Raw genomic sequence first — 23,633 nt, forward strand, 5'->3', positions numbered from 1 at the left:
ATAGCAACAACAACAACAACAAAACAACAACAAAAAAAAGACACACACAAAAAAAAAAAAAGAAAGAAACTAAGAATCACCAGAATTTTAAGAAAATATTCTAGACAGGAGACTGAAAAAAATAAGAAGGGAGGGAAAAGGCAACTTGGAAAACAAAGGATTATGCTTAAAGAAGAAACTTCAAAAAGGGCTCAGAGTACAACTATAAATACAATAAAATTCATTGAAAAAAATGACCTCAGAGAAACAAAAGGCTTTTATTCACAGAAGAAAGAATGAGGGCCTTAAAAAAAAAAAAAAATGAAAAAAGGAGTTCCTGTCGTGGTGCGGTGGAAACGAATCAGACAAGGAACAATGAGGTTGCGGGTTCAATCCCTGGCCTCTCTCAGCGGGTCAAGAATCTGGTGTTGCCGTGAGTTGTGTAGGTGGCAGACACGGCTCAGATCCTGGCATTGCTGTAGCTGTGGTGTAGGCCAGTGGCTACAGCTCCGATTAGACCCCTAGCCTGGGAACCTCCATATGGCACAGATGTGACCCTAAAAAGACAAAAAAGATAAAGCTATGGAAGTAAATTCTTAAAAGGAGCTATCTTTGGGAGCAGAAAATATGAGCTGGGCAGAGGATTACTTGTTTTGGTAAGAAGCCATGGAGACTTACTTGATTCCTTGGGTATAATTTTGATTCTAAAAAAAGTTTTTAAATACCCCTTTTTTTTGGCTGCACCTGCAGCATGCAGGGGTTCCCAGGTCAGGGACTGAATCTGCACCACAGCAGTAACAACACCAGATCCTTAACCTGCTAGGCCACCAGGGAACTCCTCATAATATGCTATTAATGACAATCCCAATATGACTTGATGCTAAAACTTTGGAATCTGTAGGGGAGAATTCAGAGTACAGGGCTAAGGGAAGACAGAGTTCTGTTTACTGTTGCAGAGAAGATCTGCGCCAAAAAGATCCACAGCAATTACAGTATTTCCTATCAGGTTATAAGAAAATTATAATTTGGAAAAGACCACCACACTAAATTATATTCACTTATTTTTATGTCGAACCTTACCAAACAAGAAAATACAGACTCAGATATTACTCTTGAGAAAACAGAAATGTAAGTACAATTATAGGCTGTACTGCATTCAAAAGGGCAACAATGACCGTGAAGGGAACTGCCAGGTTGCCAGTCCCCACAGCCCCAGGGTGTCCAGGAGGTCTCGAAAACAAACGGTAGTATCCTTTTCATGTTTCCTGACAAAATCAAAACCTAATGTGGACTTATTTACTAACCTGCACGATCTCCTTTTAGCGTGTCCCATACATTACAATTGAAGTCATCATACCCAGCTAACAGCAGACGCCCGCTTTTTGAGAAGGCTACAGAAGTGATCCCACAGATGATATTGTCATGGGAATACAGTAATAACTCCTGGTCTGCACGAAGGTCAAAAAGACGGCAAGTGGCATCATCGGAGCCAGTGGCAAAGGCATATCCGTTTGGGAAAAACTAGAAAGAAAAGCAACATTTATTCCATAGACGTACACAAAAATTATGTAAGGCAGTCATAAGAGACTCTGGACTAAGACAGACCTAGATTCAAATTCTAACTTGGCTTCTTACCAGGTGAGTAATGTTAGGCACTAAAGATTTTTAATCACTTGGGCCTTAATTTCAGACTTAGAATGTTGGATAGGACTGAATAAAATACAGGCAAAGTACCCACAACCTATCATTCAGCAAGTATTCAATAAGTCCCAGCTCTGGTCCTCCATATGTCTTTCTAAAATATTTATTTATGTATGTATTATGTATGTATGTATAGGGTCCAATCAGAGCTGTAGCTGCCGGCCTTCGCCACAGCCACAGCAATGCCAGATCCAAGCCGCGTCTGTGACCTTACACCACAGCTCACGGCAACGCCAGATCGTTAACCCACTGAGCAAGACCAGGATCGAACCTGCGTCCTCATGGATGCCAAACAGATTTGTTTCCACTGAACCACAACGGGAACTCCTGTCTTACTAAAACATTTAAATTAAATATTACTACTTGGGAGTTCCCGTCGTGGCTCAGCCTCTACAGCTCCGATTGGACCCCTAGCCTAGGTACCTCCATATGCCATGCGTGCAGCCCTCAAAAAGACAAAAGACAAAATAAATAAATAAATAAATAAGAATAAAAAACTCATCTTTAAAAAAAAAAAATCCACACACACAATTCAAACTGTCAGGCTACAAGATCAATATACCAAGAAAAAAATTTTTTTTACTTTATTTTTTTGTCTATTGTCTTTTTAGGTCCACACCCAAGGCATATAGATGTTCCTAGGCTAGGGGTTGAATAGGAGCTGTAGCTGCCGGCCTACACCACAGCCACAGCAACGCCAGATCTGAGCCACATCTGTGACCTACACCACAGCTCATGGCAATGCTGGATCCTTAACCCAATGAACACGGCCAGGGATCAAACGGTGTCTTTATGGATACTAGTCGGGTTCATTAAGCACTGAGCCACGAGGGGAACTCCAAGAAATTTTAAATATGAGTTCCTATTGTGGCTGAGTGGTAATGAACCTGACTAGTATCCCGAAGGACTCGGGCTCAATCCCTGGCCTCGCTCAGTGGGTTAAGGATCGGGCACTTCTGTGAGCTGTGGTGTAGGTCGCAGATGCGGCTCGGATCTGGCATTGCTGTGGCTGTGGTATAGGCTGGTAGCTATATCTCCGATTAGACCCCTAGTCTGGGAACCTCCATATGCCACAGGTTTGGACCTAAAAAAAGACCAAAAAAAAATTTTTTAATATATAAAGCAATTTTTAATTTTTAGGTAGTCAAACTTGCTTACTGTTCCCTTTAAGACTTCTTTTATTGTTTTAATGAATAAAGTCCTTCCCCTTGAATCTATTAACTGATGTTTATATTATCTTCTAGTTTCTTTTTTACTAATTTCATTTTCACATCTTAATTTTTATCTATCTGCAAGTTATTTTATAACTTTTTAGGGCAGCACTTGAGGCATATGGAAGCTCCCAGGCTAGGGGTCAAATCAGACCTATAGCTGCCAGCCAGAGCAACGAGAGATCCAAACCGTGTCTGCAACCTACACCACAGCTCATGGCACTGAGCAAAGCCAGGGATGGAACTCGCATCCTCATGGGTACTAGTCAGATTCGTTTCTGTTAATTAGTTATTTTTCTACCAACTTGCTACTACATGTTACAATTCACTAAACTCATTTACACAAAAATTTTAGCTTGAGTTTTGTCTGTCCTTCCTCGTATAGGTATCACATTCTTTTTTAAAAAATTGTTGTAGGAGTTCCCGTCGTGGCTCAGCAGAAATGAATCCGACTAGGAACCATGAGGTTGTGGGTTCGATCCCTGGCCTTGCTCAGTGGGTTAAGGATCCGGCATTGCCATGAGCTGTGGTGTAGGTCACAGACGAGGCTTGGATCTGACGTTGCTGTGGCTCTGGCATAGGCTGGCAGCTATAGCTCCGATTCGACCCCTAGTCTGGGAACCTCCATATGCTGCAGGTGAGGCCTAGAAAAGACAAAGACAAAAAAAAAAAAAAAAAAAAAAAAAAAAAAAAAAAAAAAAAAAAAGAAAGAAAGAAAAATTCATTGAGTAATTAAAAAAACCTCTGTTATTCTATTTCAAATGTCTGTTCTTTTCCCCCCCACTTGTTTCATGTATATTAGATTAAGTCTTTTTTCTCCATATTCCTCTGCCTCATCGGGGAAAAAAAAAAATCTACTTGGATTTTGATTAAAATCTGTATTAAACCTAAAAATTAGTTTGAAGGCTAAATAGTTGGTTTACAATATCCAATATTCTCATTCAGTAACATGGAATTTTAAAAAAATGTTTACTTGTAAAGCTTTATGATTGTATTCATAAAGATTCTGCATATCCTTGCTCATTTTTTTTTTTTTTTTTTTTGGCTGTGCCTGCGGCATGCAGAAGTCCCCAGGCTAGGGATCAAAACCACACCACAGCAGTGATGACATCGGATTCTTAACCCACTGAGCCACCAGGGAACTCATCTTTTGCTAATTTTATTCCCCATCTATTTTATCATTTTTGTTGCTTTTCTCAATAGCATTTTCTTCCATTTTATACCTGGTTATTATTGGTATAGGAAAGTTGGTGATTCTTTTTATAGTGATTTTTATTTTTATCATTACACCTGGTTTACAGTGTTCTATCAATTTTCTACTGTACAGCATGGTGACCCAGTTACACATACATGTATAGATTCTTTTTTCTCACATTACCATGCTCCAGTGATTTTTTAAATAGTTTTTGTAATCCAGAAAATACAGTGAACTCTTTCTTGGAGTAGTCAGAAAGCTAAACATATCTATAAATAGTATTTTTTTCTTTTTAATGCATCTCTTATTTCAGTTTTGGGTCCAACTGCACTGACTGGATGTTTCAGGGCAATTTCAATAATAGTGATGGTATTATTGTTTTGTTATTTAATATAATGAAAAGGCCTCTAGTGTGTTTAACTATTAAGAAGTCTCATATTCAGGGTGACAGTGGAGGAGGGCAGTGATAATTAGTAACAGGTTCTTAGAACTGCAAGTACTTTTACTTTAATGCTTTAGGATGGACAAAGCCTGGTCCCAGCTGAGATAGTTTCTCCACATCAAATACCAGGAAATGCTTTCCTTCTTTTCAAATTCCCAAAAGGCACAAGGAGCCTCTAGCCATAATTTCTTTGATCTACCAAGCATCCCATCATTAGGCATCCCAGGCTCCACTGAAGTTACAAGCCCTCAGTAATAAAAGGCTTCACCAAACCCTCACTGCCTACTTGTAGGCTGGCAGTTTTGACCACTTCCTTCCACTCTAACTTCCAGTAAGATAATATTCACTTTGCAGGAAGCCAGCGCTATTATTTGCACACATTTTATCACCATGTATGGATTAAAGCCGTTCTCTACTATAGGCCAGAAGAGAGTGGCCTACAGTGCAGTACAGGACACCAAGAGCAAAACACCCAGTTTAGAATATCAGAGTGTGTAGGGCACAGTATGCGAATACTCTGTTCAAGAGACAGGACAACCATACATCCTGTTTTGCCCAGAAGAGTTACCAATTATGCCTTTTCCCCTGGCAAAATTATTAACATCACTCTTTCACATTCAAAAGTTTCCTGGTTTGTATGGTATAATAGAGTATTATATGCTCACTTTACTAATACAATGAACTAGTTTTAATTGCCTGGGAGGTTAAGACGGCCCTCAGAACTGGAAGAAATATATATTTAGAATGTGTCTGATGTATTTAATATATATTGAAAGAAAAATGGGGTGTGTGCGTGTGTGTGTAATGTTGGCTGTTTTAAGTGGGCTTCTTAATTTTTTTTTTTTTGCTTTTTAGGTAAGTACCCACGGCATATGGAGGTTCCCAGGCTAGAGGTACAATCAGAGCTAGAGCTGCCGGCCTACGCCACAGCCACAGCCACGCAGGATCCGAGCCTTGTCTGCGACCTTCACCACAGCTCTCGGCAACGCCAGATCCTTAACCCGATAAGCAAGGCCAGGTATCGAAACCTCAACCTCATGGTTCCTAGTTGGATTCATTTCTGCTGAACCATGACGGGAACTCCTAAGTGGGCTTTTTTTAAATGATAGAGAAGAGCTATCTAATTCTGATTTTATCATATATATATATATATATATTTTTTTTTTTTTTTTTAAAGAAATGAGTGTTTGCTTTCTGTCAGATGCCTTTTTTGCCTGAGGCATGCAGAAGTTCCCTGGCCAGGGACCGAACCTACACAACAGCAGCAACCCAAACCCAAATCACAGCAGTAACAATACCGAATCCTTAACCAGTAGAGTACCAGCAAACTCCCTCAGATGCCTTTTCAGTATCCGAAATATTGACAACCTGATGTGGTATATTTAGTTAACAGATTTCCTAGTATTAAATCATTTTTGCACTCCTAGAACAAATTTTTACTTGATAATAACACGTTTTTACTTTGACACATTGTTGGATTTGCTATAACTTTTCTTAAAGTTCTTTTTTTTTGTCTTTTTTTGCTATTTCTTGGGCTGCTCCCATGGCATATGGAGGTTCCCAGGCTAGGGGTTGAATCGGAGCTGCAGCCACTGGCCTACACCAGAGCCACGGCAACGCTGGATCTGAGCTGCATCTGCAACCTACACCACAGCTCATGGCAATGCCAAATTGTTAACCCACTGAGCAAGGGCAGGGACCGAACCCGCAACCTCATGGTTCCTAGTCGGATTCGTTAACCACTGTGCCACGACGGGAACTCCCTAAATTCTTTTAACTAGTTTTAAGGGATATACTTTTTTGTGTTTTGGTATAAGGATTATGCTAATTTTTTTGAAATAATAAACTGGGGAACTTCTAGTTTTTTTCTGTGTTCAGGAACAGTTTCAATAGCATCAAAATATTCTGTTCCTTCAAAGTTTGAAAATGTGGGCCTGGAAATATTTCTGAGGCTATATTTTTATTCTTTTTTCTTTTTAGGGCTGCAACCCCAGCATATGGAGGTTCCCAGGCTAGGGGCTGAATTGGAGCTATAGCTGCCGGCCTATACCACAGCCACAGCAACACCAGATCTGAGCAGTGTCTGTGACCTACACCACAGGTCACGGCTGGATAGTTAACCCACTGAGCAAGGCCAGGGATTGAACCTGAATCCTCTTGGATACTAATCAGATTTGAGTGGTGACAGAAACTCCCCTTCTTTTGTTTTTTTTAAAAGGCCGCACCCTAGGCATATGGAAGTCCCCAGGCCAGGGACTATATCTGAGCTACAGCTTCAGCAACACCAGATCCTTTAACCCACAGTGCTGGGCTAGGAATTAAACCTGCACCTCCACAATGACCCAAGCCGCTGCAGTCAGATTCTTAACCCACTGTGCCTCAGGGGGAACTCCTAACCTTTATTATTCTTAATTTTGTAGATCTGGGAGTTCCTGTCATGGCTCAGTGGTTAACGAATCTGACTAGTATCCAAGAGGATGCAAGTTTGATCCCTGACCTTGCCCAGTGGGTTAAGGATCTGGCGTGAGCTGTGGTGTAGGTCACAGACAGGGCTCGTATCCTGCATTGCTGTGGCTGTGGCGCAGGCCAGCAAGCAGCGACAATGCTGATTAACTCCTAGTTAGAATCCCCATATGCCGTGAGTGTGGCCCTAAAAAGCAAAAAAAAAAAAAAAAAAAAAATGCAGATGTGTAATTTTAATCATTTTTTTCTTAAGTTTTTCAACAATTTGGGAAACCAGGTCTTAGAGTATTTGAATTTTTCTAACAGTTTTCTTCTATAAAAATTTCCAGGTATTTATTCAACACACAAATATTTACTGAGCACCTGCTGTGTATCATATTGTTCTACACACTAGTAATATTAAGTGAACAAAAATGACAAAATCTCCATCTCCACAGAGCTTATATTCCTGTGAAGCAGAAATAAACATGAAAAATAAATTATAAGTATGGTAGATAACAAACAAAATCAGGAAAAAGGGAAGGGTGGTCGAAGTGAAATCCTCAGATGTCCAGGGAAGGCTTTACAGAGAAGCAAATATTTACTAAAGACCCAGAGGAGGCCAAGCACTGAGCCTGGACACTGTTTACTGGATGGAGAGCAGCTGAGAGAAAGGGAGAAGTGGGTGTGGTGCTCCTGAGGTAGGAACATGCAGGGCTGGCAAGGAGGCCAATGTGGGTGGCTCTGGCAGAAGAGAAAAGGGGTGATCCAGGGGAGAAGGAGGTAGGATGAGCAACCAGGAGCTCACAGGTCCACGTCCCTTTGAGGCTTGGATGAACCCTTTAAGACAGCTGTTTTTCAGATTTCAGAATTTTTCAGGATTTAGAAAGGTACTATGCTGTGTATTACGTAAACTCCATGGGGCCTGGGAGAGCACGCTGAAATCCAACACAAGAGTATTCCTTCAGTGCAACAGTCATAGGAAGTAGGATGAAGACTATAAACAGCCAGTCAGTTTCTGCCACAGAGCAAGGCTAACTCAGGGGAGAAAACATGTCTCAGACCTTTTTGGATTTCAGGACTGCAGCTAAAGGATTATGGACAGACTTCCAGAAGGGGCAGAGGACTGGATCCTGGGTGACCTTGCTGGTTCTAGAAAAGGCTTCAGAAAGAGAGAAGGGATTAAAATGGCACAATAGAAGGACCGGAGCTCACCTTCACTCATAAAAGAAAAAAAAACTACAACCAACTGTTGAACAACCTTCAACGAAGTAGACTGCAAACTATCAATAAAGATATCCCACTCCAGAAGACAAAGAGGAAATCACATCAAGACAGCAGGAGGTGCAATTACGTGATATAAGCAGCCCCATACCCACCAGGTGGGCTGCCCACAGACTGGAAAGTAACTGTATCGCAGAAGCTCACCCACAGAAGTGACAGTTCTGAGCCCCGTATCAGGTTCACATACCTGGGGATCTGGCATTGGCGGGGGAGCCCCCAGAACATTTGGTGTTGAGGGCCAGCGGGGCTTGTGCATAGCTCCACAGGACTGGGGGAAACGCAGACTCCACTCTTGAAAGGCGCTCATAGGCTTTCATGTGAACTAGGTCCCAGGGCAAAGCAGAGACTCCATGGGAATCTGGGTCAGACCTGCCTATAGTTCTTGGAGGATCTCCTGGGAAAACAGGGGGTGACTGTGGCTCATTGTGGGTGATGGACGCTGGAGGCAAAGGTCTTAGGAGTAATCATCAGTGTGTGCTCCTCTAGAGGTGGCCATTTTGGAAAAATCTGGCCCCACCCATAAGCCCTGAGAAGCCTCAGGCCAAACAACAAACTGGGTGGGAAAGCAGCCCCACCCACCGGCAGACTGGCAGACTGGAAGCCTAAAGACCCCCCCCACCCCAGGCACTTAACTACCTCTAATCTCACCAGAGACAAAGCCCCACCCATCAGAGGGATAAAATTCAGTTCTGCCTTCCAGTGGGCAGGCACCAGTCCCTCCCATCAGGAAGCCTGCAGCAACGCCCCCCCACCAATTTCATCTACAAGGGGGGCAGACATCAGAAGCAACACAGGCCTCAACACTACTATTGTCTGCAAAAAGGAGACCACACCAAAAATCTTTTCGAAATGAAAAGGCAGAGAACTATGACTCAGATAAGGGAACAAGAAAGAAAACAGAAAAACAGCTAAGTGATCTGGAGATTACCAACCTCCACGAAAAAGACTTTAGAATGATGATAGGAAAGATGACTCAATATCTTGGAAATAAACTGGAGATAAAGACTGATAAATTACAAGAAACACTGAGCAAAGAAATAGAAGTTTTAAGAATTAGTAAGCAGAGATGTAAAATACAGTAACTGAAATAGAAGAGGCTTCAGTGTCATGTCACCACACTACATTTTGGCTTTTCTATTGACGGTCTCCTTCCTCTCACTCTCCTGAAATGTATATTTTTTCTGACATCCTAAGCTATGAGTTTCATTCACTTATTATGTCTTTAATGGGTTTTTTTTTTGTTTGTTTGTTTTGTCTTTTTGCCTTTTCTAGGGCTGCTCCCACGGCATATGGAGGTTCCCAGTGTAGGGGTCTCATCAGAGCTGTAGCCGCCAGCCCATAACACAAGCCACAGCAACGCGGGATCTGAGCTGTGTCTGTGACCTACACCACAGCTCATGGCAACACCGGATCCCCAACCCAATGAGCAAGGCCAGGGATCGAACCCACAACCTCATGGTTCCTGGTAGGATTCGTTAACCTCTGTGCCACGATGGGAACTCCTTTAATGGGTTTTAAAAAATGTTTAAGGATATCTGTATGATGCAGAGTGCAGAGTGCAGTATGTTTCATCAACACGAAATGATGTTCTTCAAAATCTACAGATTGTATCTCTTATTAATATAAAACTTCTCTCATCTTCCCATCTTCCTTCTTTCCTTCGCATTTTAGGGCTGCACTCTTGGCGTATGGAGGTTCCCAGACTAGGAGTTGAATCAGAGCTTTGGCTGCTGGTCACAGTCACAGCCACAGTAATGCAGCATCTGAGCCACATCTGTGACCTACAGCACAGCTCACAGCAATGACAGATCTCTGACCCACTGAGAGAGGCCATGGATGGAAACTACATCCTCATGGACACTAGTTGGATTCTTTTCTGCTGCACCAGAAAGGGAACTCCAAAACTCCTCTCATCTTATAGTTTTTCATTCAATTTTACTTTGTCTGGTGGACATAAAGTAATATTACTAGAGATTCCCTTTAGTTTATGCTTTGCCCACCATAAACTTTTAGTCTTCCTGGGTCATTTTGTTTCAAGTGTGTTTCTTGTAAACAACAGATAGTTTGATTTATTCTGTATCTTTTAGAAGTGGCCAACAATTACATGTATTGCCTTAACTGATTATATTTTGTTTTTAGCTCCTGTCCTATATACTTACTAGAGTAATTCTCTTACATCAAAAAAACACAGCCTTGGAGTTCCCATTGTGGCTCAGTGCTTAACAAAACCGACTAGGAACCCTGAGGTTGTGAGTTCGATCCCTGGCCTTGCTCAGCAGGTTAAGGATCCAGTGTTGCCATGAGCTATGCTGTAGGTAGCAGACGCAGCTTGGATCCTGCATGGCTGTGGCTGTGGCTGTGGTGTAGGCCTGCGGCTACAGCTCCAATTTGACCACTAGCCTGGGAACCTTCATATGCCACAGGTGTGGCCCTAGAAAAGACAAAAAGGCCAAAAAAAAAAAAAAAAAAAAAAAAAAAAGATAAAGAAAAAACTCCCCCCAAACCAAAAACACAACCTCTGATACTTAAAATTCCTGGGTCACAGTATTTCTCCCTTAACACTCAGGAGGTATTGTTCAGAAGCCTCCCAGCACTATTATGGAAAAGTATGAGAATGGCCTGTTTTTTACCTTTTGTATCTACTTTCTCATCTTGAATACTTTTAGAATTTTTTTGTCCCTATTCTTTGATACTCTAAATTCAAGAAAGTATGTCTGTGTTGGCTTTTTAAAATTACTTTTTGGTAATTGGAAATTCTTTAAACCTCCAAATTGGTTTTTTCCTTCAGCTAAGATATTTTTATTTTTTTAATTTTTTGGCCAACCTCAGGGAAATAGAGTTCCCAGGCCAGAGATCAGATCCCAGCTGTAACTGCAACCTAAGCGGCAGCTACAAGCAACAATGGATACCCAACCCACTATGCCAGGCCAGGGATTGAGCCCAAGTCCTGTTGCACCACAGTGGGAATGCCAAGATAATTTTATTTTTAAAAATTACTTATTGGCTATGCTTTCACTTTTAGCCAAAATGGAGTAACAGTGATCATATTTACCCTCAGGCTAAAAAAGCTAAAAATAAAATGGACAAAATATGTGATAAATGGTTCTAATGGAGTTCCTGCTGGGGTGCAGCTGGTTAAGGATCTGGCCTTGTCTCTGTGGTGACTTGGGTCACTGCTCTGGCATATGTTCAATTCCTGGCCCAGGCCAGTGGGTTAAGGATCCAGCATTGCTGCAACTGTGGTATAGGTCAAAGCTGTGGCTTGGATTCCATCCCTAACCCAGGAACTTCCATATGCCACAGGTTCAGTCAAAAAAGATAAAAAGAAAGACACTGGGTATCAGTCAACCAGGAGAATGGTCAAGAAACAAATGAGGTAAGCCCTACAACTGCACATCTCACTGCCTGGAGAAAGTCTACAGGTCATGGTTCAGGAAGAGGTAGCCAGAGTAGCCCACTGACATCCTCGAGCTGAGGAGACAGAGCTGGAAAACTGGAGAGTCCAATACAGCTATAGTTCACAGGCAGAGACCAGAGAGGCCAATGCTTGACAGAGAAAGCTAGGGAGATATGATGAGGGATCCTCAAGTATTCAAATGAGAATTGATCAGTGAGGAAACCACTCAAGATTGTAGGAAACATGTGATGCTCACACAGGGTTGTGCATAATGCCTGTTCCCACCAGCAATAGGTTCCCACTAGCAAAAATATTTTAACTCTTTGGGAAGAGAGCCCATAAGGGTTCTGCCTCACCATGAGGCAAACATAAGCATACACTGAGTGCTGCTGGTCTCACCTAACAAAACCTAAATGCCAGACCTGAAAGGATCAAATTGTTTCCAATTTTAACTATGTCCTAGAACAAACCTAAATAACACTTTTTTTTTCTTTTTCGGCCATGCCCACAGCATGTGGAAGTTCCTCGGCCATGCCCACAGCATGTGGAAGTTCCCAGGCCAGGGATCAAACTGAGCCACGGCAGTGACTAGGCTTAACTCCTTAACTACTAGGCTGGCTACCAGGGAACTCCAAAACCTAAATAACATTTATATGAATATAAAATTATGCAGCACCCAATCCAGTAAGGAAAATTCACAATATCTGGGATCAAATGAAAATCAAACAAGCAAAAAAGAAAATGTGTGACCCATAATCAGGAGAAAAATCAATTAGTTGAAACAAATCCAGGAAATGTTACAGAAGACAGAGAATCGGTAGTCAAGAACAATAGAATGTCTGAAGTTGAAAGTACATTGTATAGGTTTAATGGAAGATTAGATACTGCAGAAGAGAAGAACCTGAAGACACAGCAATAGAAACTATCCAAAAATGAAATAGTGAGAAAAAAGACTGAAAAATAAAATTAACCAAACATACAGTGGGAACACTGTAGGTGGCTTAACATATGTATATTTGGAGTCCCCAAAGGAGAGAAGACAAAACACAGACACACAAAAGCCGAAGGATTTTATCTTTAGCAGACATGCACCACAAGAAATGTTAAAGGAAGCCGCTTAAACAGAAGGAAGATAGATAGAAATCTGAATATATACACAAGAATGAAGATCCCAGAAAATGGTAGCTGCATAAGTAAATATAAAGACCTTTTCTATAATTTAAATTTCTCTAAAGATAATCAACTGTTTAAAGCAAAAATATCATCAATGTATTTGGGGTTTCAATATATATAAAATAAAACGTGTGACAACAGTAGCACAAAGGCTGGGAAGGGAGAAATAGAAGTATAATGTAGAAAAATTCTTATCTATATGCAATGGAGTGTAACATTACTTGAAAGCAGACTGCCATAAAATAAAGATATATGTAACAAACCCTACAACAACCACAAAAAAAAATATATTAAGGCTAATAGGCCAAGTAAGGAAATAAAAAGAATTCAAAATTTAAAAAAAAACTCAAAAAAAGCAGTAAAAAAAAAGAATAAACAAAAGTAAACAAAAACCAAATAGCAAGACAGATTTAAACTTAATCATGTCAACAAAGTAATCGTATATGTAAACAATTAAAAAGAGAAATCAAACTATAAACAAGCAACTGCTGCCTATAAGAAAATCACTTTGGAGTTCCCGTTGTGGCGCAGTGGTTAACGAATCCGACTAGGAACCATGAGGTTGTGGGTTCGATCCCTGCCCTTGCTTAGTGGATTAAAGATCCAGCATTGCCGTGAGCTGTGGTGTGGGTCGAAGATGCGGCTCGGATCCTGTGTTGCTGTGGCTCTGGCATAGACTGGTGGCTAAAGCTCCAATTGGACCCCTAGCCTGGGAACCTCCATATGCTGCAGGAGCGGCCCTAGAAAAAGCAAAGAGACAAAAAAAAAAAAAAAAAAAGAAAAAAGAAAAAGAAAAAGAAAATCACTTTGAATATAAAGACACAAATAAGTTAAAAGTAAGGAAAAATGATATGCCCATGCTAACACTGATCAAAAGAAAGTTGAGGAGTTTCCACTGTGGCACAGTGGGTTAAGAACCTGACTGCAGCAGCTCAGGTCACTCAGGTCACTGCAGAGGCATGTGATGTTTGATCCCCAGCCTGGTGCAGTGGGTTAAAGAATCAGGGGTTGCTATAACTGTGGCTCAGATTCAATCCCTGGCCTGGAACTTCCATATGCTGCAAGCACAGACAAAACAAAGAAAGAAAGAAAGAAAGAGAGAGAGAGGGAGGGAGGGAGGGAGAGAGAGAGGGACAAAGGAAGGAAGGAAGGAAGGAAGGAAAGAAGGAAGGAAGGAAGCAAGCAACCAAGCAAGCTTGGGTAGATAAATATTTCAAAGCAAATAACATTACCAGAAATAAAGAGGAACACTTCATAAAGCTAAAGGAATCTTTAGGACATCAAGACCAAGAGGACATAAAATCCTAAAGGTTTATGATTTGAAATACATGATGCAAAAACTAAGACTTCGAGGAAAAACATGGGCAAATACATAATCAGAAATTTCAACACCCTTCTCTCAGTAATGAATAGAAAGGACAAGAATCATCTAGGATCCAGAAAACCTGATCAACCAACTTGACCTAATTAACTATCAACCATCAACCAACTTGACCTAATTAGCATCTACAGAACTCTTCACTCAGTAACAGCAGAATACAGATTATTTTCAATTACAAATGGAACACTGACCAAAGTAAACCATATTCTTGACTGCAAAACAAGTCAAAAGAAATTTAGAAAGGTTCAGGAGTTCCCGTCGTGGTGCAGTGGTTAACGAATCCGACTAGGAACCAAGAGGTTGTGGGTTCGGTCCCTGCCCTTGCTCAGTGGGTTAACGATCTGGCATTGCCATGAGCTGTGGTGTAGGTTGCAGACGTGGCTCAGATCCTGCGTTGCTGTGGCTCTGGCGTAGGCCGGTGGCTACAGCTCCGATTGGACCCCTAGCCTGGGAACCTCCATATGCCTCGGGAGCGGCCCAAGAAATAGCAACAACAACAACAACAACAATAACAACAAAAAGACAAAAAAAAAAATTAACAAAAATAAAGACTTCTAGATAATCTCCAAATATCTAGATACAAGATACTTTTAAATAATTCATGGGTCAGAGACAGCAAAAGGAAAATTATAAAGAATTCTGAACTAAGAGTTCTAGTCATAGCTCAGAAGAAATGAATGTGACTAGCATCCATAAGGACACAGGTTTAATCCCTGGCCTTGCTCAGTGGGTTGAGGATCCGGCGCTGCTATGAGCTGTGGTATAGGTCACAGACAAGGCTTGTTCTGGTGTTGCTGTGGCACAGGCGAGTGGCTACAGCCCCAATTTGACCCCTAGCCTGGGAACCTCCATATGCCTCGGGTGTGGCCCTAAAAAGACAAAAAATAAAAATAAAAACAATGCATCAAAATTTATGGAAGGTAGCAAAAAGTAATGCTTAGAAAAAATTTGTGACTTTAAGCTCTAAGGTAAGAGAAAAAATTTCAAGTCAATGGTGTCAGCTTCTACCTTAAGAAACAAGTAACAAGAAAACAAACGAAACCCATTTAAGTGCCAGAAAAGAAATAATAAAGAACAGAGTGAAAAAAAATCAATGAAATAGAAAATCATTAAAGCCAAAAGATAGAGGCGTTCCCATCGTGGCTCAGTGGTTAACGAATCTGACTAGGAACCATGAGATTGCCGGTTAGATCCCTGGCCTTGCTCAGTGGGTTAAGGATCCAGAGTTGCCATAAGGAGTTCCCGTCGTGGCGCAGTGGTTAACGAATCCAATTAGGAAACATGAGGTTGCGGGTTCAATCCCTGGCCTTGCTCAGTGGGTTATCAATCCGGCGTTGCCGTGAGCTGTGGTGTAGGTTGCAGACGTGGCTCGGATCCCGTCTTGCTGTGGCTCTGGCATAGGCCGCAGCTACAGCTCCGATTCGACCCCTAGCCTGGGAACCTCCATATGCCGCAGGATCGGCCCAAGAAATAGCAAAAAGACAAACAAAACAAAACAAAACAGAGTTGCCCTAAGCTGTGGTATAGGTTGCAGACGCGGCTCGGATCCCACGTTGCTGTGGCTCTGGTATAGGCCAGCGGCTACAGCTCCGATCAGACTCCTAGTCTGGGAACCTCCGTATGCCGCAGGTGCGGCCCCAGAAAAGACAAAACAAAACAAAACAAAACAAAAAAACAACCTGATATACTTTTAACCAAATGTATTAGTTTGCTAGGGCTGCTGTAACTAAGTACCACACATTGGGTGGCTTAAACAACATAAATGAACTGCCTCATGATCTTGGAGGGTAGAAGCCTGCAATTACAGTATCTGAGGGCTGGGAGGGAAGGGACATTTACACCACTCTCCTTGTTTACCGATGGCCATCTTCCTTTGTCTCTTCACACTGCTAACCCTCTATATTTTCCCTTTTTCTAAGGACACCAGTCATATTTGATTAAGGGCCCCCGATCCAGTCTGACTCAACTAATCACATCTGCAATAACCCTATTCTTGAACAAGGTCACATGCTGAGGTACTGGGGTTTAGGACTTCAACATGTAAAAGTTCAAGATATTCAATGCATAACACCAGAATAATCATAGAAAAACTAAGACAAATTACCAATATCATATGAATGAAATATCTTACAGATTCTCTAGCTATCAAAATAAGAGGGGAATATTATGAACTAATTTAAGCCAAAACAATTTTTTTTTTTTTTTTTTTTTGGCTTTTTAGGGACACACCTGTGGCATATGGAAATTTCGAGGCTAGGGGTCGAATTGGAGCTGCAGCTGCCAGCCTACACCACAGCCACACCACCACCAGATCCAAGCCACATCTCTGACCTATACCATACTTCATGGCAATGCTGGATCCCTGACCCACTGAGCGAGGCCAGGGATCAAACCTGCATCCTCAGAGATACTAGTCAATTCACTTCCACTGTGCCACAACAGGAACTCTCTAAGCCAATAAATTTGATAACACAGATGACGTAGATAACTTTCTCCCCTTCTTTTTTTTTGGCTGTGCCCAAGGCATACAAAAGTTCCAGGCTCAGGGACTGAACTCGAGCCACAATGATGACCCAAGCCCAGCAGTGACAATGCTGGATCCTTAGCCTGCTGAGCCATCAGGCAACTGAAGTAAATAAATCTTTTGTTGTTGTTGTTGTCTTTTTAGGCCCCCACTCATGGCATACGTAGATTCCCAGGCTAGCGGTCGAATCGGAGCTGTTAACTGCTGGCCTATACCACAGCTACAGCAACGTGGGAATCAAGCCGTGTCTGTGACCTGCATGCACCACAGCTCACAGCAACGCTGGATCCTTTTTTTTTTTTTTTTCCCTTTTCTTTTTGCCTTTTCTAGGGCCGCTTCCTGCAGCATATGGAGGTTCCCAGGCTAGGGGTCTAATTGGAGCTGTAGCCACCGGCCTACACCAGAGCCACAGCAATGTGGGATCCCAGCTGAGTCTTCGACCTACACCACAGTTCACGGCAACACCGGATCCTTAACCCACTGAGCAAGGCCAGGGGTCAAACCTGCATTATCATGGATGCTAGTCAGATTCATATCTGCTGAGCCATGATGGGAACTCCTAGATAAATTTCTTGAAAGACACACTCTATCAAAGCTTACTAAAGAAAATGTGGAGGAGTTCCTGCTGTGGTGCAGCGGAAATGAATCCAACTAGGAACCATGAGGGTTGGATCCCTGGCATTGCTCAGTGGGTTAAGGATCCGGTGTTGCCCTGAGCTGTGGTGGAGGTTGTAGATGCGGCTCAGATCTGATGTTGCTGTGGCTGTGGTATAGGCCAGCAGCTACAGCTCCAATTAGCCTAGCCTAGGTGTGGCCCTAAAAAGCAAAAAAAATTTTTAAAAAATAAAAAATAAATAAAGAAGAAATGGATAGCCTAAGTAGGCCTATCTAATAAGACACAAATTTTTAGTTAAATTTCTTCTTACACACACATAAAACTCTTAGCCAGAAAGCTCTCACAGGTAAATTCAACCAAACATTTAAGAACAAAATACTACCAATTCCACACGAACTGAGAAAACAGAAGAGGAGGGAATGCTTTCCAGTTCTTCCTATAAGGCCAGCATTAAGCTAATACCAAGTCAGGAAAAAACATTTCAAGAAATGAAAAATAATACAATAACCTATCAATATCAATGCAAAACTTCATAATAAAATTTTAACAAGTAAAACCCATTATTAAGTAAAAAGGATTATGTATTAATGACCAAGAGGCTTGTCCCAGAATGTAGGATTAGGTTAATATTTGAAAATCAGGAGTTCCTGTTGTGGCTCAGCAATTAATGAATCTGACTAGGAACCATGAGGTTCTGGGTTCGATCCCTGGCCTTGCTCAGTGGGTTAGGGATCCAGCATTGCTGTGGCTGTGGAGTAGGCCAGTGGCTACAGCTCCAATTGGACCCCAGCCTGGGAACCTCCATATGCCTTGGGTGCGGCCCTTGAAAAGACAAAAAAAAAAAAAAAAAAAAAATTGAAAATAAATCCATGTAAATTAACAAACTAAAAAAGGAGTTTCCATTGTGGCTCAGTGGTTATAAACCTGGCTAGTAACCATGAGGATGTATGTTCAATCCCTAGCCTCACTGGGTGGGTCAAGGATCCAGCATTGCTGTGAGTTCTGGTATAGCTTGGAAACGTGGCTCGAATTCTGCTTTGCTGTGGCTGTGGCATAGTCCAGCAGCTGCAGCTTCAACCCCTAGCCTTGGAACTTCCATGTGCCAAACATGCAGCCTTAAAAAGCAATAAAAGAAAAAATATAACACAAAAAAAACAAAACTAAACTAAAAAAAAAAAAAAACCATGATCATATCTCATTAGATGAATAGAAAGCATTTGATAAACTTCAACACTCATTCCTGATAAAATTGTAGCAAATTAGGAACAGAAGAAAATCATCAAATGAATAAAGACAAGATGGGATAAGAGATGGAGAAGACTGGGTTTGCTTGCTTTAAAATTCTGTTCTAGCCAGGTTGATCTAGTAGCGGGTGAGGGTAACAAAGCCTTTCCTTTCTCTGACAGTGTCTAAAACACTATAAAAAATTAACTTTCAACAAGTGCATAAAAATCAATTTTCCTCAAAAATATCTTCTGGCAAAACTAGAGTGTATCTTATACACATAAACACTTGCAATTACATTACTTTTGGAAATTCTTGTCACATCTATCTATTTTGGCATCTGATCCACATAGGACAATTTACCAAGTCAAGCACTATCCTACTTCCTCTTGATACCCTTCCCCTCAATTCTGACTGCTTCATAAATCATTTTGATTGTCATTCAAAATGTCATCCTAGTTTTAATTTATAAATACGTATGCTTCATTCTCATATATACTGAGTACTTATTATCTGCCTTAAATCTATTTGTGGCTACCTGTTGGATTTTTTTTTATATGAAGGAGCTTACAAATAATTTATACCCTTTACTTAGCATTGAACATATAGTTTCATTTAGTCCCCACACTCTTTTTTCTTTTCTTTTCTTTTTATGGCTGGCCCTGCGGCATATGGAAGTTCCAGGCTAGAGGTTGAATCAGAGCTGCAGCTGCAAGCCTACACCACAGACACAGTAACATGGGTTCTGAACCGCATCTTGCAGCAATGCTGGATCCTTAATCCACTGAGTGAGGCCAGGGATTGAACCCACATCCTCATGGATACTAATTGGGTTCTTAATCCGCTGAGCCACAACTGGAACTCCACCAAGCCATTCTTCAATGTAGGCAGCACTGTTCCCATGAGGAATGTATGGCTCACGGTATTTAAGCAGCCCATCTGATCTCACACGGCTGGTTCCCAGCAGAACTAAGACTCAATCCAGGGTTTGGTTGACTTCAAAAGCTATACTCTACACTAAACAGCTGCCTTTGTCTTCCTGACTATTTTTCTCCTTGGGTTGTTCCCTTTGACCTCAGAGATAGGGAACTCTGTTCTCTGAACACTCTCTTGATACTAATAATCTACTTATTTGCTCAAGATGATCTATCCCTCTAAATCTGGAAATAAATCATTTCTTCTCACCTGCAAGTAGCGACCCAGGTCTATGGAGTAAAACCTTTTCCATTTTTAAAAAGTAAACCCTCATCATTTGGGAATTACATGTTGTATAAACACATTATTTATAAGAATCCTTGAAGGGAGTTTGCTTGTGAAATCATACTATAGAGTTCAACACCTTAAATGCACAATAAATTTTCCTGAGAAATGCTATTCACTTACACTGACAGCATTAATATCTGACACATGTCCAGTGAAAGACTGTCTACACATGCCATCACGAATGTCCCATAATTTGGAAGAGGCATCACAAGCACCAGAAACAAAAGTCCTCATGTCAGGACTTAGAGAAAGACTCATCACATCTCCAGAATGCCCAGTGAAGGTAGTGGTCTGCTGGGCAGTTTCGATGTCCCATAAAGCACTAGAATTAAAAATAGAAATAATTAATGAGTGTTTTCTCTTCTTACACAGTTCCTACTACTACCCACAACCTCAAAAGCAGTAATCTTCTGGAATAAACTTACCAAGTTGTATCTCCTGAACTTGTAACAATTTGACTGTCATCTAAAAAACGACAGCAGGACAAGTATCCTATAGCATAAAGAGCAACAAAATTTAGGTTATCACTGATTAGTTCAATTGGTATATGAAACAATAATATATATTTTAAAAAAATATGATACCTGTTTGTCAGCATAATCTATAATTACACTAACAAATAATCTTTTAATTACTTCAAACTCTATGCTGCCTGGAACCACATTTTATCAAAAACCTCCCTCTTATTATTTACTCTGTCAATCATACCATGTTGGTCATTCAGAAAGCTACAAACAGTCCCTTCCACATACTACAACTACCTAAGAGAAAGATACTCCTTAATACAAATATCTATCATCTATAGCAGACTGGGTTAATAAGTACCTTGGAGAAATACTTTAAAAATCTCAGTGAAGGCTTCATGAAACAGGTGGCAATCCAATGCTCAGAATTCACCAGTGTTTCCAAATATGGAAATGGGAGATTTTGTAAAAAGCATAGCCAAATAGTACTCCCCAAAATCCAGAGAAACTGAAACCTAATGAGTGGCTGTATATTCCTAATTAACACTGCTAACCAAATACTATATTATTGAACTACAGTATGCACAGTGGCAAATAAAGCAATGTACTATCACACAGTGAAAAATACTTTATAAATGTACCTTAATACATATTTCAATTCCATAAGATACTAAAATCCCATAACTGTCATATTTTGCAAAAATATAGAAAATTATATTTGGTTTTTGTATTTTCCATTGTTTGAATTTTTGCAATAAATTTATCATTTTTACGAAAAATTATTTTTGAAAGAAAACTAGAAGCATGGCCATCATTTGTATAATTATAAAAAGTCAGCATTTCCCTGATTCATGCTTATTTCTACTCTCATTTGACTAACATGCATCCTTTAGCCAAATGAGTGCACTGTGTCACTTTCTTGATGAGCTCAATTTTTAGGAGTCAAGTTTGGGAGGAAAGGATGATATGTAGGGAAGCTCACCTGTGTGACCCGGTAACTCTCGGCTCACTCTCACATTTCCCTCTCTGGTTTTTAAGTTATATATTGAGCAGATGTTGTCCAGTCCTCCACAAGCAACGTAATTACCAGAGGGAGCATAAGCACAAGTCATCACCCAGGAGGACCGCAAAGGAATAGCATGCATCTGCAGGACAAATACAACACACAAGAACTATTACTAAGTAAAGAGTACAAAAACAATCATTAATCATTCCAACCTATTCACAATGTAGCAACTACTACTAAAAATTAAATGTATCTTACCAAATAAGCCAAGTAAAATAAAATTCGATGGTTTGAAAAAATGAACAATAAAAAACACTAATGAACACTGAAATGCCTGTTTTTTTTTTCCTGTATTATTATCAAATCATTTGGATTTAAATGCTCTTTTCAGAATGTATTATTTTAAGAAGAGCAAGGACATAGGACATTTCAACACTAATAGAGCCATTTGAAATATTAAGTGTAAAATGTTAAAGAATTTAATAAAACTGGAGTTCCCATTGTGGCACAGTGGAAACTAATCCGACCCGGAACCATTAGGTTGTGGGTTCAACCCCTGGCCTCGCTCAGTGGATTAAGGATCTGGTGTTGCCGTGAACTCTGGTGTAGGTCACAGATGCAGCTTGGATCTGGTGATGCTGGGGTGTAGGCTGGCAGCTGTGGCTATGACTGGACCCCTAGCTTAGGAACCTCTATATGCTGAGGGTGCAGCCCTAAAAAGCAATTTAATAAACTTGTTTTTACAGTAGTGCTCAAAAGAGGAATTTCCGCCAACATAACACTGAACAGTACAAGTACTGGAGTTGATTAGAATGGTTCTTCCATGAAGAACGACACCCTTCTAATAACAAGTATTTTGGGTTCAAATTCTAACAATGGTAACAGTTTGCACAGATCTATTCACACTGTTGTCTGGTGCTTGATTACCCAATCATGTGCAGGTCACATAGTCAAGTTTAAGGTGAATGGGAACAGCAAATGGCCCATACAGACAATCAGTACATAGTATGATTACTGCTATGTTCTCCTTTCATCTGAGAAGGAAATTAAAGAATAAAGCAGAGTTGACAGACATCAAACCAAATAAACGTTTATATATAAGAATGGTTAAGAAATTCTACCTTATTTGTTGTATAGCTATCCCAAATAATTAATTTTCCATCTTGGGAAGCACTGACTAGTAGCCTAGAGGAACAGACACAAAAATAGTGACACTTAGAGGGAAAAGTAGTTCAAATTAGTTACACACTGCATTAATGTAGAACAGTCCAGAAAAGACAAATACGACTTTGCTAATTAAAAACTGGAGAACAAAAAATATTCTTCCAATTTTATGTATTTATTGTTTATTTTGGCCATGCTTATGGCACGGGGAAATTCCTGGGCCAGGGTTCAAACCCACGCCACAGCAGTAACAATGCTGAATCCTTAATCTCTAGGCCACCAGGGAATTCCTCTCCCAACTTTAAAGAAATGCATTCTGCACGCCAAAAAAAATTCAACATTAAATTGTTTTAGATACTTTACTAAAAATATCTCTGGTTATGATTCAACTTTTTCATGATAAGAATATTCTAGTTCTTATTCATGATTCTGGTAGATATTAGCTAGCTGGTTTAGTATTTACTGACTTAAATATAATGACAACAGAGTAAATATAAGCCTAACAACCATGTTTTACTCAAACTAAAATATCAATTGAGAGCCTATGAGCATAAGGCAGTGTCGTGGGTACAACACAGGCAAGGTACCTCCTACCCTTGGAGCCTCTACCATCTGGTGGAGATAAGATATTTACTATAACAGGAGTTCCCATCGTGGCTCAAGCTGTCAATGAACCCAACTAGGAACCATGAGGTTGTGGGTTTGATCCCTGGCCTCACTCCATGGGTTGGGGATCTGGCATTGCTATGAGCTGTGGTGTAGGTCACGGACACGGCTCTGATCCAGCATTGCTGTGGCTGTGGAGTAGGCCGGAGGCTACAGCTCCGATTTGACCCTTAGCCTGGGAACTTCCATATGCTGCGAGTGCAGCCCTAAAAAGCTAAAAAGATATTTACCATAATAAACTAGGTAAACGAAAATTGTCAGAGGAGTGGTATAAAATAAAGGCTATCGGAAAACAAATGAGGGACAAATTAACTAATTGAGTTACTGAAGGAGTCTTGCAAAAGAAAATACATCTTAGAAAATGGAATTTTGAAAGCTCAAAACAGAGAAAAGTCTGTATTCTATAAAGAGGGTATGTTACAGGGCAAGAGGTTGAAAAATACAATGGGTATTTCCAGTGTTGTGAATTTCCCAGTTATATAGTCTGTAAGAAATGGTGAA

At 40.7% G+C, this 23,633-nt stretch overlaps 1 protein-coding gene across 1 annotated transcript in view; it reads right to left on the reverse strand.

Moving 5' to 3' along the window:
• GNB4 (G protein subunit beta 4) overlaps positions 1-23,633 on the reverse strand; it is a 71,308-nt gene that overhangs the window by 7,165 nt on the left and 40,510 nt on the right. The window contains exons 5-9 of the mRNA XM_021069860.2: positions 22,424-22,487; positions 21,279-21,441; positions 20,258-20,324; positions 19,953-20,154; positions 1,284-1,500 (exon numbers count right to left, since the gene is read on the reverse strand). Of these exons, the coding sequence (XP_020925519.1) occupies positions 1,284-1,500; positions 19,953-20,154; positions 20,258-20,324; positions 21,279-21,441; positions 22,424-22,487 (713 nt within the window). The remainder of the gene's footprint in view (positions 1-1,283; positions 1,501-19,952; positions 20,155-20,257; positions 20,325-21,278; positions 21,442-22,423; positions 22,488-23,633) is intronic.

This window comes from Sus scrofa, chromosome 13 (assembly GCF_054392235.1).
Source record: "Sus scrofa isolate SSC_HxYL_T2T_F1_AM1 chromosome 13, Sscrofa_HxYL_maternal_Yorkshire_Landrace_v2.0, whole genome shotgun sequence".
Classification (NCBI taxonomy): domain Eukaryota; kingdom Metazoa; phylum Chordata; class Mammalia; order Artiodactyla; family Suidae; genus Sus; species Sus scrofa.